Genomic DNA, 20,536 nt, shown 5'->3' on the forward strand with positions numbered 1-20,536 from the left:
AGACCTATAGGCCTACTACCCCTGATCAGTTGGACCCTTCCTACAGTGTGGTTGTACACCTAGCTGCGAGGGCCTCCAGCTGATTGCGTGTGGGCCACCCCTCTAGTCAACCTCCCTCCCCCTGCACCCACCTCGGTGGGATATAGGGGTCGCCTCACGTTACTCCATGTAGCCGACCCGAGCTTCTCGCATAATGGGGGGGTTAGGGAGTACAGTCGTGGGGTAGTCCCACCGCATCATGCTTAGTATGAGTGGTAGAGGGTGCCCTGTTCGGGCGAGCCTTGTTTGGCCACCGGGCTCGTCGGGACGGTGCGCTCTCCGGACCACGATGTGACGTCCCCTATCCGCGGTCCTTCTTCACCAGACCTATCCCCCGCTCCGGCGGAACCGGGATTCCGACCCCAAGGTATTGGCTATACGAATAGCTATGATCCTCTACTGACCAGATACAGGCTAAGGTTTTACCGATTTCCCTGATCTGTTCCTAGGAAGCCAGACCCAGAGTAGGGATAGCTAGGTGTAAGAAGACACGTTACGGGGAACGATCTACTACGGTTGGATCAGTTAGTTATGCACACATATATATACACATATTTATATGTACGTATATATGCCTATACGTATTAGTAATGTCTAAGTAAGATACATTATCTTACCATACTTCAGGTTATTTACTGCGACGGATATTCTACTCCGCCAAGTATTTAAAACCGAAGTACCATGTTATCACTAGCTCCTCGGCCTGGTTCGATAGTCTTGGATTGTCATTTCCGTCCCGCACCCTAGTGAGGATGGAGAATGGGTTTGAGACTCAATCTTATTGACTAGATTATACGTCTCCAGTGCCAACGGAGTCAGGACAGGTCTTCCTTACCCTACTTCATTCCATCAGGCCTACTCTTTAGTTGCATAACAAGAACAAGAACTAGACTCCGCAGCTGGTGAGAGACAAGGATGCATGAAACCCTAGTAGTAAATATCTAACTCACAGGAGTCACCTCCGATGACAGTAGTTAAATGCATGCCCCACCGGACACATCTCCGGTGGGTCTAAATAGTGATACTCATGTATCATTCAACTTACAGATCTTGTGTTGTCTGGAGACGGGGTGTACCGCCGTCCTCCAAGAGCCCTGCGGGCACGTGGTGTGGCGGACCCACGCCGGGTGTGTGGTCCAGGTGGGGAGCCCTGCTGGTATGGCACCATGAGGGATGCGAGGTCTGCTACGGACTGGTGAATGAAATCACCTCCGAGTCGGTACGTACCACTCTTAATAATGATACAATGAGAATCAGACCGAATATGTCATGTTGACTCATACTAGTCTTAGGATAGTATTTAGTTTAAGGATTGAGATAACTCTCTCTTACAGAGTATTCAAGCCGTCAAGAGGTCCCGGGACAAAGTATCCCGGATCCCGGCGATTTTATGCAAGAGACTCCGTCCCTGGACAGAAGTCAAGAGTCTGTCGAAATCAATACCACTGCAGCTTCCTCCGCCAGCCCTGATAGCCCACACGGACGCCTCTCTGAACGGCTGGGGAGGATACTCACAATACAAAAAAGTACAGGGGACTTGGTCAGTGTCATTCCGCCAGCTACATATCAATGTATTGGAAGCTATGGCAGTGTTTCTAACCCTGAAGAAACTCCTGCCAGCAAAGAAAATCCACATCAAACTGGTATTAGACAGTGCGGTGGTAGTCCACTGCATAAACAGGAGGCTCCAAGTCGAGCCATGTAAATCACATAATGGCAGCAATATTTGCTCTAGCAGCAAGGAACCAATGGCATCTATCAGCCACTCACCTAGTGGGAGTAAGGAACGTAGTGGCGGACGCATTGTCAAGGACTACTCCGCTGGAGTCAGAATGGTCCCTAGACAAAAATTCATTCAAATGGATCTGCCAACAGGTGCCAGGGCTTCAAGTAGACCTTTTTGCCACAGAATCAAACCACAAACTAGCTTGTTATGTGGCACCCAACCTGGACCCTCTGGTATATGCCACGGACACCATGGCAATAGATTGGAATACCTGGAAGAGAATTTATCTCTTTCCGCCAGTAAACCTACTACTGAAAGTTCTGAACAAACTCAGGTCTTTCAAGGGTCAGATCGCACTAGTTGCTCCCAACTGGCCCAAGAGCAATTGGTTCCCACTACTAGTGGAATTGGGACTACGGCCCCGGCGGATTCCCAATTCCAGACTGACACAGTTGGTACAAACGCGGACTGTGTCCGCTTCCTCAGGAATTCAGAAAGCCCTAACTTTATGGACTTCATGAAGTTCGCTGTGCAGAAAGATGCCAACATTGATCCTCAAAACATCCGGTTCCTAGAATCAGACAAACGAGAATCAACACTGCGTCAATACGACTCAGCAGTAAAGAAGCTAGCCACCTTCTTGAGAGACACAAAGGCACAAACCATGACTACGATTTGTCAATTACCTTTTTCAGAACCTTGTTTGAAAAAGGCTTAGCAGCTAGTACTATTACTACAACCAAATCGGCATTAAAGAAAATATTCCAATTTAGATTTAATATTGATCTTACAGATTCGTATTTTTCTTCTATCCCCAGGGCTTGTGCTAGACTTAGACCAGTAAATAGACCTCGGACGGTCTCTTGGTTTTTAAACGATGTCCTTAAGCTTGCTTCAGACACTGTTAACGAGTCATGTTCTTATATAACGCTCCTTAGGAAAACATTATTCTTAATAAGTCTGGCCTCAGGAGCCAGAATATCTGAGCTGTCGGCCCTTTCCAGGGAACCAGATCATCAATTTTTGGCTAAAAACGAAGACCCACAAAATAGGTGGGCCCCTTGGAAAATCGTTCCACTGCCACAGGACCTATCCTTATGTCCAGTAAACTCACTAAGAGCCTATCTAAACAGAACCATCACGAAATCTCAGGCCCCTTGTTTATCAGGGAAAATGGTGGGACCATTTCCCTAAAAGGAATTAGACAACTAATTCTCTATTTTATCAAACAGGCCAATCCGGAATCAATTCCGCATGCACTTGATATTAGAGCGGTAGCTACCTCAGTCAATTATTTTCAGCACATGAACTTTGACGATCTCAAAAAGTATACAGGCTGGAAGTCGCCAACAGTATTTATACGCCACTAGCTAAAATCCTTAGAGGCCCTTAAATTCCCAGCAGTGGCAGCAGGGAACACAGTTTCCCCTGACACTGCATAGCATAATAATAACTAGTCTTTTAGCCTATGTCTCTCTTTACATCTTTCTCTCCTACCTGCCTCGCTATCATTCTTGATCTTCGCTCGGTTGTTACTGGGTTGCACACATTGACCTTATTCTGACCTGGACTGTACTATGATCACTCTTGGTTGTACATATGAATATGGATTGTAAATATGTGTAAATAACTTCCTGTATTGTGGTGTAGGACTCATTTAATGTTATCACTTTGGGTTTTATAGCCCTGCTTAGTAGCTAAGAACAGTAGTTTAAGGAAATCATTAAAAGTTTCAGTAGAATTAGGAAATTTTATTAAGAACTTGTAGAATTAAGACATTCTTATTAAATAGTAATTAGAGTTTATTATAAAAGTTTCATTTCCCTTACAGTAACTTACCTACTCTAATTTTCCAAGCTGGTGGGGCCAATTCTCTGTTACTATTTCACGGAGCGACACAGGTTAGGCCCAGAAAAGGGATTTTGACAAAGGAAAAATCTATTTCTGGGCAGTGGCTTGTGTCGCCCAGTGAAACCAACCCTCTAATTTCCACACCCTAACTGGCCCAAGCTTGGGTGCTATCTACAGGAATGGTAAACAAAGCGCTAGTTGTAGCAGTAGCGGGTGGTAGATGGCCTAGAACGGCTCCTCTGTAGACGAGGGATATTGAGATAGGAAGAGACTAAATGGCAGGGGACCTCTGGTAGTGGTTTCACTCGCCGCAGTTACCATACTGACACCCTTAAATAAGGGTGAGCGAGCCAGGATATCCTGGCATAACCATACAGCTTTTTTCTCTGGTATATTTAGCAATACTTATACCTTAGAAATGAGTGCTAAAGGAACATTTCACTGGGCGACACAGGCCACTGCCCAGAAATAGATTTTTCCTTTGTCAAAATCCCTTTTATATCATCATAATACGAACTTTACGTTATTTATCTTATATCGGAGTGAAACCAACAGTAAAATGTGTTCTTTCAAGCACAGTAGTTTTGATTAAAATGATTTTATCTCAATTTTATCTATGGTCATGTTGGATGGCATACGTTTACTGGAGTTTTATCCATGTTGCTGATGCACGATAATAGTCATTAGCAGCTTGAACAGTTTTCTCAGCTTCAGTTAACCCTCTTACGCCGATTGGACGTATTAAACGTTGAGTCAAAATGTCTCCCGTATGCCGATTGGACGTATCATACGTCGGCTCAAAAAAGTTTTTTTTTAAAAATTCGCGGAAAAATACCTTATAGGCCTACCAGCCGATGCTGGGAGTTCACGGATCAAGGCATTGTTTTGTTTACAATCGCTACGCAGGCGCGCAAGCGCGAATTTCTTTCTTATCGCACTAAAAAGTATCAGTGACACATCTCTGAAATTATTTCGTCACTTTGACATAATTTTTGCACCATTCTAAATTATCCTTTACATGAAGTATTATATATGAAAATGTGCACAATTTCATGTGAAATACAACAAAAAAATACTCATGATTGTAGCTTTTATCAGTTTTGAAATATTTCCATATAAATAACGATAAGTGCCAAAATTTCAACCTTCGGTCAACTTTGACTCTACAGAAATGGTCGAGAAACGTAATTGTAAGCTAAAATTCTTATATTATAGTAATATTCAATTATTTGCCTTCATTTTGCAACAAATTGGACGTCTCTAGCACAATATTTCGATTTATGGTGAATTTATGAAAAAACTTTTTCCTTACGTTCGTGCGATAACTTCCGATAAATTTTTTCGTGCGATTGTCCTAATGTTTGCACCCTTTTAAATTTGCCGTTACATAAAGTTTTATATATGGAAATGTGCGCAATTTCATGCCACAATACAACAATAAACAACCCATGGTTGTAGCTTTTATCAGTTTTGAAATATTTTCATATAAATAACGTTAAGTGCAAAAATTTCAACTTTCGGTCAACTTTGACTCTACCGAAATGTCGAAAAAAACGCAATTGTAAGCTAAAACTCTTATATTCTAGTAATATTCAATCATTTACCTTCATTTTGCAACGACTTGGAAGTCTCTAGCACAATATTTCGATTTATGGTGAATTTATGAAAAAAAAAAAAATTTCCTTACGTTCGCGCTGGTAACTCTTCCGAAAAAATCAGAATTTTTTTGTGCGATTGTCGAAATGTTTGCACCATTTAAAATTAGCTGTTACATAAAGTTTAATATATGAAAATGTGCGCAATTTCATGTAGAATACATCTAAAAAGGATTGAAGGTTGTAGCTTTTCTCTTTTATCGAAATATTTGCATATAAATCACGATAAATAGAAAAAAAACCACGTTCGGTCAAATTTGACTCTACCGAAATAGTTGAAAAACGCAATTGTAAGCTAACACTCTTACGGCCTAGTAATATTCCGTCACTTTTCTTCATTTTGAAACAAATTTGAAGTCTCTAAAACAATATTGTGATTTATGGTGAATTTTTGAAAATATATTTACCTTCACTCCGCGCGCCGATTCGCGGCCGCAAGTCTCCGAAATACGTACATCGCATTATCCTAATATTTGCTCCATTTCATATTAGCCTTTTTATAGAGTTTCATATATCAAAATGTGCGAAAATTCATGAAGAATACAATAAAAAATAATTGAAGGTTGTAGCTTTTTCCATCTCCGAAATATGTGCATATAAAAAATAAATATATAAAAATTTCGACATTCGGTCAACTTTAACTCGTCCGAAATGGTTCAACGAAATCTGCAATCTCAATCTAAAAAACTCTTACAGTATCGTAATATTCAATCATTTTCTTAATTTTGAAACAAATTGGAAGTCTCTAGAGCAATATTTAGAATTACTGGTGAATTTTTGAAAATAACATTTTTTGTTTTTTTACATCCGCGCGTTACGAATTCGTACATCATTTTGTGATAATATTTTTCCGGTGTTGCTTTTATTGTTTTACTATGTATTATATATCAAAAGGATTGCAATTTAGTGTACAATACAACGGAAAAAAAGTAACTCGTTAGCTTCGACCGTTTTTTTGTACAGCATGATTTGAATACAATTATCTATGAATTTTTTTTTTTCGCTACCATATATGCATTATTTACATATGATAATGATATTATTTTTCATTTCTGATGATTGCATACTAAACTTCAGGCAATGACAAAAAAAGGAGCCAAAAATGAACTCTTAATCTTTAAAACTAATCGCGCTGTGATTTTTTGAAAAAATTATTTTTTCCGCTTTCGCGCTCACTCCAAACCAGCGCCGGCATACAGGAGAGGTTTTGATTTTTAGGGCTTCGGCGTAAGAGGGTTAAGATATCTCAGTTCTATTCTAATACATAATGTCATTTATAACAACTACAGTAATATGTAGTGTTCTATAGTACGATGATTGAAATACAAGCCAAACGGATGTTATTCAATTCGGTTGTACTTAAAAAAAAAAAAAAAAAAAAAAAAAAAAAAAAAAAACAAAAAAAAAAAAAAAAAAAAAAAAAAAAAAAAAGTTGTTTCTCATTTGGTTGTTCATGGCTGTACACGTTTATGCAATGAGTATAACGTTAAAACCATACTTTCATCATTCTCTTTTGCTTTTTTGAACTTATGTAACTAGAAGATGGGATAAAGTTAGGCAATTGTAATTTGGTCTCTCATAAAATCGGATTATCGTAAGACAAATTATTGTAACTTGAACACTACAGCTACCTGTACACTGTATAAAACTTTATTATATCTTTACATACTCTAGACACCCAAAGGATTAAAGCTAGGCTTTTTTCACTTGACAGTATTTATAATACTATAATGTACTGTATAGTAAATTCTATAGTACTATACTGCATAAATATAATTTTACTTATTGCGCCATTGCGGGATTACGGCGCCGTTTGACTGGTCTAGGGTGCTGTTAACTGGTCTAGAATTTCGAAAGGTGTGCGGTGGCCATAGGCTTTAAAATCAGTTAGCGTCGAAAATCACATAGCGTCGGCCACCAGGAATGGAACCCCGCCGGTAACCGAAGGCTGCCTATACCTGTATTTATTTTGTTGTCATTGAGACAGCACATATTATTTGAAATCAATTCCTGCAAGATCCAGTGATATAGAATTAAAATCTCAAATAAGGTATGGGCATTTAAATGCCACTGAATTTGAATCATCAGTAGTCTGGCCTCATAAATGCATAATGGCATGCACTAGTTAGTCTGAAAACCTTGAAACCATATTTATGCCTAATTGTTTTTCTCTACACTTTTCAGGTCGGCAAAGAACTCATGGATATCAACTTTTCAGACCATTTGTTTAAACTTCCTGCAATTGGTACTCTTCAGGAAGAACTCAAGAGGTGTGGCTCAGATTTACAAATAGTTACCACAATTCCAAAGACCTCACAGAAAGAGAACAAATTACTGCTGTTCATACCTCAACCTTTCAAATGTGCAAAACAGAGTGATTTTAGGATCAAATTACTTGATGTAAAAATATATCCATCAAGAAGCATAGAATGGCTCTTAGCAATATGTTTCATATTTTTTGATGTAAATGGTTATGAAGTATTACAGAGTATTAAAATGTTTAAAGAGATATATCCCAGGAAACTGTGGTTTTAAAAATAATTTTATACATGGCTATTAATCCTAAATAGCTTTATTCCATATAAATAAACCAATCTGCAGAGACCTGCTAATTTGAAAAAAGTTTCCTATGCATATGCTCAGGCTGCAGTTTACCATTTACCTGCAACATTACTCACTGTTTTGTGCAACATTACTCACTGTTTTGTGCTAACTCCCATGTGGATGTGTGTGGGGAAGGCAGGAAAGTACCAAGTGGGTTTGTATAAAAACCTGCTATTTAAGAATATAGCCTTTTACTTAAAAACCAATTTATCATAATAGCCTAAAATGGAATTTAGCTGACAAAGCAGATGAGCCTTTAAAGAAAATAGAAACCCAGGTCGTTTCCATAAGATGCAACAGAAGACATCCCAGGATATTATATCCATCAAGCATTTGAGGCTTAAAGGATGGGTAATATGATCTAAGACCTTCTGTGCAACCCTAAGAAGCGCCTCAGTGAAGTGTTCGGTTTGGTGTTGGCGTGCCACCTCAGTGGCTGCGAGTTCTATTCTCGGGCATTCCATAGAGGAGTGAGAGATATATGTAGTTTTGGTGATAGAAGTTCACTCTCGACATGGTTTGGAAGTCATGTAAAACCGTTAGTCCCATTGCTGAATAACCACTGGTTCCATACAACGTAAAAACACCACGCAAACAAACAAACAAGCAACCCTAAGAACTAGCATGATTTCAAACCCCCTTATGTGACGAGTACTGTAGTACACATTCCAATCATACAAACCTCATATTTTTGGATATAAAATGCAAGGAATAAAAAAAATATGTACAGTATTTCGTATACAGTAAAATATTAAAAAAAAAATTTGATATATGAATTTATGATTACACTATGTATGCTACTGTACAGTGCATAGTACTAAATGCATGTTAGTCTAAACTTGGAGCAATGATCTAGCATTATAATTTATATCCTTTTTCATTGATTACAGTGAAAATTATGGACAAAACACCAAGAAATCGTAGTAGTGTCTCGATTTCTCTCTCACTTGATTTTGTTTTTGCTCAATGTGGCACATTTAAATTTCATGTAGAATTTTCTTCCCATTTAGATTTCTTTGTGTATGCAAATCTATGAAACATGTATACTGAGGGCCAACTGTCCTGCAAAAAACATAACTTTTCAAGGTTAATTAATGCAGCCAGGAAAAGGAAGGCATTCAAACTTGAGTGTGTTGCTCCTGAGCTGGACAAGAGCCTCCTGAAAAAAAACCTGTGCATTACCAGTTAACTATTAACCCAACAACTGATTTCTTAAAGAAAAACAAATTTTTAGTAGAGTGAGAAGTCTAGAAAAAGAAACTATGAGTCATTACTCCAGAGCTCCCCCTCAGCACAAACACTAGGCACAACTGAAATTCTCCTAAGAAATGCTAACCGTTTGAATCATTATGAAACATGAGATATGAAGCCAACTGAAGTCCTGAAAAGGGGTGAGGGCAAACAGGAACACTACATTAAGGAAGATGGTGTCCAAAAGTATCTCAAAAAGTGATACCGTACTAAAGAAATTTTAGGCAGATACCCCACAACTGAACTTTAACCATCAAGGAGCCATAAAATATGACACTGGAGCCGGGAACTGGAAGATGAGGATCAAGGTCAATTATATGAGCAAGCACAGTGAAGGACACTAGAATACATCAAAACTGGAAACCAAAACCATGTAAAATAAAATTTGGTACTCAGCCATGCAACTAGATAGGTCCTGCAGGAGTCACTGATGAAGCAACTGAGAACACTGAGGGTGCACAAAGATTCAAGGACAGGATACTGAGAATGGGCAGGCAGCTACCAAGAACACAGGATAAGGTTTAAAATGATATTGTCACTAAATGTCGCTCGTGCCAAGAGCCCAGTACAGAAAGTAAGGGACAGACTATGAGGACCTTAACCTTAGTACCAGCAGGAAGTTTCTCGTTGGACGAGTGGTTTTCGTGCTTGGCTGCCAATCTGGTGGTCCGAAGTTCGATTCTCCGCTCGGCCAATGTGGAATCAGAGGAATTTATTTCTGGTGATAGAAATACATTTCTCAATATAATGTGGTTCGGATCCCACAATAAGCTGTAGGTCCTGTTGCTAAGTGACCAATTGGTTTTTAGCCACGTAAAAATATCTAATCCTTTGGGCTAGCCCTAGGAGAGCTGTTAATCAGCTGAGTGGTCTGGTAAAACTAAGATATACTTAACCAGCAGGAACAGGAAGATCATACTTAAAGGGTAATAACCGAGTGAAGGATTGAGACCTGGAAGGAAGCTCACACACACTGAATTTTGGGAAAGTGTTTCGGGATGCAACACATCTGTAGCGAGATGCCAGAGACAGACAAGGCTGCTGCAATACTACTGTACATGACAAAAAATTAGAATAACAATAAACAAGAGAACTGGAACAACACAAGACAGCCGGAGCAATAGCAACAACCACAGTTAATGCATAAAAAGAAAAATTAATCAGTAAAATGTAAATGCACAAACTTATAATTCAAGAAGTGTAAATAACGACATTCCTCCCTCAGGATAAACACAATTAGGGCTACATTTAATATAAAAAGCATTAATTCACTGTATTAAGAAATGAAAACATAAAAATGGTAATTAAAGTGAAGACAAAAATTGAACACAGGAGTTGTTACCCTAAAAAGAAATTCCACTATAAATCTTTTGAAGATATGCTGCTGGTACATTACAATTACTGATTATTGTAAAAATAATGAAAATTTCTGATAGGGCTAGGCAAGAGCAGAATTTACTTGAAAAGTTGTATCAGGATGCAGAGAGGATAGAAAAAGTGGATATTCATAAGGATGTATCAGTAGTGAAGCATCAAGAGGACACCAAAGAAAAAAAAAATGCAAAGAATTCTCTCTCCAAAAATACTAAAATCAAGTCCATTGGAGATACAAAAAAAAAAATAAAAAAAAAATAAGATAGAGATGTTGCAGGCAGAGAGTAGACTGCAGGCTTGGTATGCCTAGTAGAGAACCTTCATTCTTTTATCCTCTCAGGTGGTGTAACTGGATCCATTTACCCAGAATAAGGTTAATTCAGATTAAGGGGTCTTCTGTATATAATAATTATACAGCTTAATATAGTGGTAAATTCTAAACAAGTTTTATTTTTTCACTAATTTTATTATCCAAAATGTGTATTTATATATTATTTTGGGAACTATAACACTGTGAACAGCTCAGTATAATAAGTATGTTTAGTTGCTATACATCAATTCTAACTATTATTAATTCATATAGTTAAGTCTGTACCACACCAAACAATTCTATCTATGCATATACAGTATAAAGAATATAAAACGGACAATCTTTTTTGCAGACTTCTGAGATTGGCATTGAAATTCCCAGTGGTTCATATTAAATGTCACAATATCATGGAAGATTAAAACTATTTACAAGTTTACAGCACAGTTAAAAGGAGCCGTTTGTTACTGTAATAAAATACAACAAAGAAATTTTCATCTAAAGCATTATTTCCTAACTTACAAAACTTATCCTTCTGAAGTAAACTAATTTAAGATCTTTGTTATAAGATTATTATTCATATATTCTTGGTACCACCATACTACCAAAAGCATTAGACCTGAAAATAGTGATAGCTCCTACTTCTAGTTAATTACCTCCAGTTGCACATAAGCCTACATCCCTTATGGCTCAAAGATACCTATTTACAGAAAAGACTGGAAGACCTAATTGATTATTTACAAATGCATTCAGTTAGTACAAATGGTGTCTACAATACCAGGACTAGCTATCTTTTTCAGAGTTTTATACCCACTCAGTAGATTTGGCATTGCATTGTGATTTTATTTGGCTGTATGAGACTTAATACTGTTAACTATATTGTAAAGAAAAGAAAATGTATAGGTATTCATATAATAAAATGAATGGCAATGCCAGGGGCAGAGACCATTATTATGGTAGTAACTGATAAGATAGCTCATCCAGATTACATAGATCCATCGATAGTATTTCATGATTAGTGCACAATGCAGTATAATTTAGCATATGTACCACCCAAGTTAAAACCACCCTAGCTCTGTAAAATAAGAATAAAAAATAGGTATTTTCAGTCATACTGCATCATCTGTAATGATAAATTCGATGTACAAAAACTTTTTATCCTCTATAACAATTTATTAAAATGGTTGATTAATAATAAAAGTACTTTGAAAATTAAAGTTTGGGTGGAAGGTCCTTAAGTGGTTTGAGTACTGGTAAGAATTTTGCAATTTAAGATTTGAAGAAAGTTATGCATTATTCATGTCAGTTACTGAAGTGTTAATAATACAGACAGCCCCTTTTCGAAATATGATTCATTCAACAAACCTTTACTTTGATCTTGATGTAATTTTTTATAGCCAAGATGGTTATGTACTGTAACAGTCACCCTTGAGTAGATGACAACTGCAGTAATTTAACATTAAGCTAGCAAGTAAACTATTTTTCAACTTATTTATAATGTTTTCTACTTTAACTATTATCTCATTATTTAGATGCCATTTTGAAGAAAATTTTTTCATGATATTTTATTAACACAATTCAGTTAATGCAAGTTATGATGATTTGCATGTTACTTGAATAAGAGAAAATACTTGGCCAGATTTGTGATAATACAAAATTTCTCCTTAAAGTAACATTGAAAATGAAGATGGATATAAGTCGTCAAGGCAAGTGGAAGAAAAAGGACCTAGTGCTATTTGATATCCATTGATTCTCAGTCATCAGTATCCATGATTTCATGCTTATCTTTGTAAATCTTCAAATTATTTTATTACCTCTGTACTTGTTTGAGTTATGCTCCAGAAGATTAAAAAATAGAATGCAAATCACAATAGTAAAAAAGCATAACTATAATTATTGTATATGGACCTAAGGTTTCATGGCTGTGACAGTACCAGTTATTCAGAAGCAAGGAAAATTTTTTATTTAAGGGCAATGTTATAAAAAATGTGTTATGATAACTCCTGTATAATGTATACCATATTCTGCAATTAAGTATAGAGTATGATAACTCCTGTGTAATGTATACCAAATTCTGCAAGTAAGTATGGAGTAAAAGGTTTTGTTTATTTGAATGAATGGGGAAACTGTGATGAACAACAACTACCACAACTTTATTTACATCAGCCTTCATACCCAAATTTATGGGCTAAAAGGCCATTGGAGAAACAGAGGTTGGGAATATTAGTTCAGAATGTTTTGGGAATTAATGCCTTGCATAAATGCATGGCTTGGAAGACATTGTGAAGTGAAGGAGGTAAAGCTAGGGATAAAGCAATATGACAGTAAATGTGGAAAGGCCTTGCATTTTTGGTAGATAATCATTTTTATTTATCAGGAGAAAAAAAGCGAAAGAACCACATTACAGTACTGTTGTACATACTCTGATATCCTTGCATTACTGAATTTTAGTAATGAGGTACATAATTTTACAAAGTATTTAAAACTAAAGCAGTAAACATAACTTGTACTATTCTAGATTACATAGAAAAACTTCTACCAAGGCATTGATAAAATGCCAGCCAAAAAATATACCAGACATTTTCTCTGAAAGGTTTTCAGTTAAACCTTAACCCCTACATCAATATGGTTTCTACTCCCAATGCTGGTAAATGTGATAAAACATTATGAAATACATCATGTAGAGTAGACTATCTTTAAAATAATTTTTTAAAGGTGCCAGTTGTTAATTACAAAGTAAACAAGGTTTTAAATAAATAATTCTTTTCCTGTAACGGAAATAACAATGATTTAATAATTGACTGTCAGGAGCAAAGACAAAAATAGGAGGAACTGTAGCTAAAACAATTTTTTTCCAGAGAAAACAGCAATTGACAATGGATTTTTTGTGATAAGGTTAACTTTAACAACAGTGTGTTAACCTGAAAAAAGTCCCAATTAATGAAAGTACCTTGAAATAAAGATATATTGTTTAAAGAAATATGCTTCATTTTTTAACCTGTAAAATTTGCCATTGCATAATTACTCTTAGGCTTACAAAAAGTGTTAAGCATTTAAAATGCTTGTCACTAACAGGCTTTTAAGTAGTAGGACTGCCATTTTAAGACTATTTATTCATAAACTCCTGCTGCTGAAATTATGGATATTTATAAATCACTCAATTGGGAAATAAAAACCATAAATAAAAACAATTTATAAACAAAAAGAAATCCTTTGAGCTAAAAGTGGTCTGATTATCCTACTAGAAAATACTACAAAACTAATACAAAAATTTCCAACAAAAGTTGATAAATTGTTAAAATTATATCTTTCAAACCATGTCAGGACCTAACTTAATTATCTTCATTAATAATGTTTAATGGTTTGTTACATAAAGGTATCATTCACCCTCAAGAAGCAGAGACTGGGGGATTGACGTAAATAGTTATCCCCTAGTTCCACCTTCACCTCTGTACAATAGCATATATGGTATATTATTTATTTGAGAAATTAGTCTTTTACTTAGAAGAAAATAGGAAAAATATTTTTATATAAAATATTGTGAACTGATGGAAATTTACATTAAAAAATATATAAAAGAAAAATTTTGCAGATCTTTCCCAACCATCACTGTAGCATTATGATAGTTATTTTTCTACCTTAGACATGATATGACAACTATGCATAATTCAACAAAACTGTATCTAGTGTAATGCTTGTTCAACAAAAATTATGGTATAATTGACGAGAATTATTTCAAACCAATGACTGTTTGAATATGGCAGTTACTGATCTGATGAAATATGACAAATTTTGAACTAATTTGTATTTTTTATAGCTAACAAAACTGCAGTCTTAACATTAGGATTAATCTTCTGGTGCCACTGGAAACCAGTAAAAAATAATAAGAATTGTCTATGTAAGGAATTGGTGGCATCTGCCATCTGTCACGAAGATGACAGAGGATGGCCAGCGATCCAACTCCAACCTTGTGACATATTAGTTATTCTTCCAGTCCAAGGTTAACTGAAAGGGGTGGCTAGAGGTGGGCAGTAAATCTTAAGACTGCAGGTTCGTTAGCTATGAGAAATACAAATTAATAAAAATCTTTCGTTCATGTGCAGAACAAATCTTGGTCTTAACATTAGGACATACTCACTCTTGGTGGCAAGTAAGATAATCCTGAACAGACTGGAGGCTCGGCACACTTGATCACACTTCCTGGACAAAAGAATTCAAAGGAAGGAGACCGAAGCCTCTGAACTCTTAGATATATGGGAATCTAACATTCAGACTACCGAGCTAAAATACAATGCAGAGATTCATTACATAGGAAGAAGTTAAAGAGCTATATCTGTTCAGATTACAAACTAAGGTAGCCACCTGTACGGATTATCATTCTTCTCTACCCTTGCTAGAGAGAGGAAGGGTTTCCTACTGAATATCAAATACTCTTAAGCAGTATGGCTACTAAACTCGCCTGTATCCGGCCAGTGAATCTCCTCCATTGCTCAGGAGACCATGAATAACATTCAAAACAGGTTAGTAACATAACAAAACATTTGATCTGCACCTACTATAAGTTGAATGGGGATCAGTATCAAGGGAAGCATGGAAACTTGAACAAAGGTAGCCTCCAACACCAGGACATTTCCTCTGAGGCTTACTAGAACTTTTAGTTTGGATTTGGGATTGCATTATAAAAACCAAAACACAAGCACAAAAAAACACGCCAAAAACTACACAAAAACCAAGAAAACATGGGCAAAGGTAAAATCTGGCTTTTGGGAGGGGAGAGAGAAAGAGACGTCCTCCCTAAAAGGAGGTAGAAGAAAAACTAATACAAGGTTGAAGTTTGGGTGCTGGCCTCCCTCTGCATCATCTTTGTGACAGATGCCACCAATTCCTTGCATAGACAATTCTTATTGGCTTTTTTACCGGTTCCCAGCTGGCACCAGAAGATTTATCCTAATGTTAAGACCCAGGTTTGTTCTGCATATGGAATATATTTCTTACATAAGGCAATTAGAGATTTTATGAAAAACAATTTATTTAGATCCCTTTTTTCATAAAATAAATCCTTCATAAATTGACAAATCAAGACTTTTAAAAAATTTTTAAATGAAAACTGGCAATAATTAATTGACAAATCAAGACTTTTTAAATTTTTTTAAAAGAAAACTGGCAATAATTTTTCAACATATTTTTTTCTGATGTTAGAACTACACATACACAAGGGAATGCATTCTTTAATTCATAACTACTGTATCTTGAATGACCTGTACCTGTAAAAATCAATACGAAAAACATTGTGAAAATATATTTGAGATTCTATTTTATTGTGGCAAAATAAAATTAAACGTTTTCTTCAAATACTATTCTAAAAAAGGTCTATGAGATTATATAAAGAAGGAATCCAAGAGTAGTGGGTGGAAGAAGATAAAAAAGTATGGTGAAAAATGGCCCAGTACCAAACTGCCACATACAGGTACACCACGTCCACAACCAAGAGTATGTTAAATGCACAATACATGTGCACACACCTCCTCTATACTAATACTGGAAGCCCATGGAATATTAAGCTGCAATGCAAATGTAAAGAACTTGCTTTAGAAGCAGAAAAACTCCTTGGAGAAAATATACAATTAAAAAATAATACTAGTGTAAATGATGCAATTGATATAGTATACATAAGAGTATGCTTTGAGAAAGAATTTAGAAAAGTTTTTCAATTTCTAGGTACCTTTTAGATTTGAACTCCAAAGAGCATTAAATTTGTGTACATCTGAAGCACTAATATAAGCAGAGTTCTGTTTGCAAAGCAGATAATTCACGTAGGCAACAAGTCACAATCAACTTGATAAAGTATATACTGTATCAGCACAGTGGTATCAAAAAATAAAAGCTGAATTCCTAATCAGCAATCTGTAGATATAAGCCTTCTTGAATGACTAATTATAGACTCATTTACAATTTGAGCTGTGGCCACAAGAGAAATGGAAGATCATATGAGGATTAATGGCAGAGCAAGAACCCAGAGATTCCCTCCTGCACACAACACAATGAGGCCAGAAGTTCCTCCCCTTGGAACTTTCTAACCCTCCAACATTCGTACAAGATTTATATTCACAAGTGGACCCGATTCACTCTATACCAGAATATCACATAGCAAGGCAGAGTAGCTATAATAGTCTCGGATAACCACCTGTCTTTCAGGAAAAAAGATCAATTCCATTACCAACGACTGTACAACAAAGTCATATCTTTACCAGTCTTGGTGCCATATTAAAATTCTGAGACTACTAAGCAGTAAGAAACAGCACCTTCAACCATGCTCACTGAGGATTTGAAAATCATTAAATACTACAAAGTATACAAAATTACCAGATATGGCAACTTCAAGTCATAGAAACTACTTTATGAGTAACTTACCAAATAAATATACTTAAAAAATACAAACAACTTCAGAAAGCATGGATGAATTTTCTCTATGAGGAGGGGTTTACGCAGATTAGATCTTAATCATTTACAGTACCATATTCTTGTACACAATAAGACATTTAAACTAGCACTTTCTCAATATATCACTGTCATGCAGAGTAACAAGTTCCTATTAGAGATCTTCAATGTGATGAAACTATCACAACCTATAATACTCAGAATAAATACATGTTTTGTAGATAATAATTATTTCTGAAAACTTCAAATTCCTATTTGGATTATATGAGGTGATCTTAACAGTCATATTAAAATAGCACACCATACTTTACCTTGTGCCAACAAAGGCAACTATTTAATTATGTGAAGCTCTATGCCCAACCATATAATCCTTCCATCTTTGAGCAGTTGAAGAAATAACAGGATCAGAATCTACTGATGCCAAAAGTAGCAACTGTGTTATATGAGTGGTATGATAATCCCAGCGTGCTCTGTTGGGAGCGACATGAGTGGTGAAATGGCGCAAATCATAAAGTGAGCCCCATCCAGTATCAAATAGGGGCAATAACTTTTTCAGCGACTTCATCCCCTCATCAAATAAATCTCCACTATTATTGCTTGTTCCGGTTCTGAAACAAAAATTTCACTTAGTTACATTTCAAATTCATAATACTTATCAATCTTGAAAACAAAACAGTGCACTATACATCAAATTCACTAGTCTTCTTAGCAAAGAGTAATCGGTAAAACTACTCAAGCAATTAAACAGGAAGTAGCATCAGTTTAATCATTTTTAATAACCATAAAAATTACTTATAATTTTGATCAGGTATCACAAAAATATTAGAATGGTTTCACGTTGCATATGAGAATATACAAACCACTGCTATACTAGTCTATTACATACCTCAGTATTTTGAGGAACACATTGAATATTTATTGTACAATAAACCACTCGTAACTTTTTTAAGAGGCGAGTACTGAGCAGAGGACAACTAAGGGGAAAGCTAACTCGGGCCGGTTATTAGGCTAATAAAAATTTTATTAGACATCTCAGGCCAATATAAATATCACTGTTATACCTTGTTATTATTGTTTGGGGACACTAATGAATATTATATCTTGATCAATTATATAGTATGTATGTCTAAGCTTTTCTGATTGATAACATGAGATATATTTAAGAAAAAGGGGCAGGGGATCTACAAAGGGAGATGGATAGAAGGACAGCACACTGAAATGATAATTCTATGAGACACACACATCATGGTTAAATTATGAAAGGCAATTGTAAAATTAAATAAAAAACAGCAGTTTAATTTGCCATTGTTTCTACACAATATGCAAATCATCAGTCTTTACATATAACGTGTTTATATGCTATTCACAAATCCAACACCTTATTTTACCCTTATGTTTGCACATTCACTTCTATTCTGATATACTAGCAAACATATGTACTATACAGATCCATATTATGTATGTATGAGAAATTCATACAGTAACTAAGTCTACGGGCATAAACAGTCCCGTTTCATGGGCAGAACCAGCTCCGTTTCAGGGAATCCCTTCTCAGGCCCATACCGAGGGGGGGGGGGTGTCAAACGACCCCCCAAAATTTCTTGAAGTCCATATTTTCTGTGACTATCCTTTTCACTGAACTGCACTTGCAAAGTAATAAATAATAATTATTTTTTTGTTAAGTCAAAGTATATAACATAACAACAAATAAAGTGATATGCATGTTATTGTTAATATAATAAATGAATCAATCAATAAAACTGAAGAAATATTCTTCAATTTCAGTGCAAACTTTCAACATTATGAGTAAAATTCTGTTAACCAAAGTCAGTGCATTGAATAACATCTAACTGGGTAGAAGGGCATAGACTGCATACCCAATTTTTCTTCTTAATCTAACTAAAATACCATTTTCAAGTATTTCATTTTGCATATACCTATACTATATGCAATGACATTTATAGAAGAAAAGTTCCAGTTTTGGGAAAAATGACCGCCCCATTAAAAACTCTTGGTACGGGCCTGCTTCTCACTCCCACCCCCTTTGGAGGGGGGTAAAGTAGGATGAGACCCCATTATAAACCATCTTAGGGGTCCCCACTATAACCCTGCCAAGTTTCATGCCCATCGGACCAGCCGTTTGGCCGTGATTGAATGACAGACAGATGGAGAGACATAACACCCATTATACTATAGTAAAATCGTATTTTTCCTTCACCGTATACAAACCTTCCGTCCCTTTACTTAGGATAGATTGCAGCTCGGCTGAAACTACCAGCTAATACATTCTTTTATATACTGAGGTAGTTAACTACTGGGCCGGTAGTTACCTGCCTGGCGGTGGGGAAGCACCGCCTTCCCATCAGCTCACTGAGTCATCACTTAGATTACAGCCGGCAGCGAGGAAAGACCTCTCTTTTGATCTCGCTGTCTTGTTGAAATTATTCATAATATTCTTTTTCTCTTTCTGGCTGAAAGCAAGTATGACTGACAATATGGTTATGTGTTCCTGCCCTAGTGTCCCGGACCATAGGTGTGGGATTTTTATGAGAAGGATTGATAGAGAACCCTCACTCCCTTTGTCCTTCTTGCAGGGGGGCATTCCTGAACACCAGAATCTCCCTGTGAGGAGTGTCTTAGCTGGTCACCTGCCCAGTGGGTTGAGTATCACTGGCAGCGAAGTAAGAAGAAAAGGGATTCTTTGCCTTCGAGTTCTTCCTCAAAGACCAAATGACCCAGACCTTCTGCTTCCTCATCAGGAACTCGTCCTTCAGGACCTTCGGCATCTCACTCCTCTGGGAGTGAAGCGCACAAGAGCGACAATTTAACTCTTGGCCAGCCTTTGAAAGAGCAAGACCTGCCTGTTTCCCCTGGTGAAACGGGAAGGCATGGCCCTTCTAAGGATGAGCCTTGTTTTTCAGTACGTGTTGACGACGCCCTTCATGTTTTGTGGCCTTCCTTGGACTTCCTGGCCTGCTGTCGAAGGAGAGACTTTTGTCGGTAGTCTCCTCTGGGGTTGTGTCTTCCTCCTTAAGTCTCCTTGGAGGAGTCAGCCTCATCCTCCCATGCTGATAAGGATGACGCCCTTCCCTCTGCGGCGCAGCTCCGAGAACCCTCCCCCACGGAGGCTCTTTTCGACACTGACCAGGTCCGTCCTCCTGTATGCCCACCCTCGGGGATGCGGGCCCTGCAGCTTTGCCTTGTCCCTGGATGAGGTCCTCGGACTCCTCCTGACATGCCTTCTTCAAGAGCCAGCAGTGACTCTCAGAGAAGTAGTAAAGACTTCTCAGA

The 20,536-nt window shown here is 36.9% G+C and overlaps 2 protein-coding genes across 3 annotated transcripts in view; one reads left to right on the forward strand and one right to left on the reverse strand.

The window, feature by feature from the left end:
* The window catches only part of LOC135223975 (uncharacterized), a 305,092-nt gene extending 294,717 nt beyond the window's left edge, over positions 1 to 10,375 (forward strand). The window contains exon 11 of the mRNA XM_064262897.1: positions 7,456 to 10,375. Within this exon, the coding sequence (XP_064118967.1) occupies positions 7,456 to 7,806 (351 nt within the window). The 3' untranslated portion in view covers positions 7,807 to 10,375. The remainder of the gene's footprint in view (positions 1 to 7,455) is intronic.
* A 2,807-nt stretch (positions 10,376 to 13,182) lies between these two features.
* Positions 13,183 to 20,536, reverse strand: part of LOC135223624 (D-glucuronyl C5-epimerase B-like) — an 888,924-nt gene continuing 881,570 nt past the window's right edge. Inside the window, exons 19-20 of one of the 2 annotated variants that reach the window (XM_064262234.1) lie at positions 17,557 to 17,853; positions 13,183 to 16,071 (exon numbers count right to left, since the gene is read on the reverse strand). In XM_064262234.1, the coding sequence (XP_064118304.1) occupies positions 17,580 to 17,853 (274 nt within the window). In that variant the 3' untranslated portion in view covers positions 13,183 to 16,071; positions 17,557 to 17,579. Of the gene's footprint in view, positions 17,854 to 20,536 lie in introns of both variants that reach the window. The other variant, XM_064262233.1, reaches the window with a different exon arrangement.

The sequence above is a fragment of the Macrobrachium nipponense genome, chromosome 10, assembly GCF_015104395.2.
Source record: "Macrobrachium nipponense isolate FS-2020 chromosome 10, ASM1510439v2, whole genome shotgun sequence".
Lineage (NCBI taxonomy): Eukaryota > Metazoa > Arthropoda > Malacostraca > Decapoda > Palaemonidae > Macrobrachium > Macrobrachium nipponense.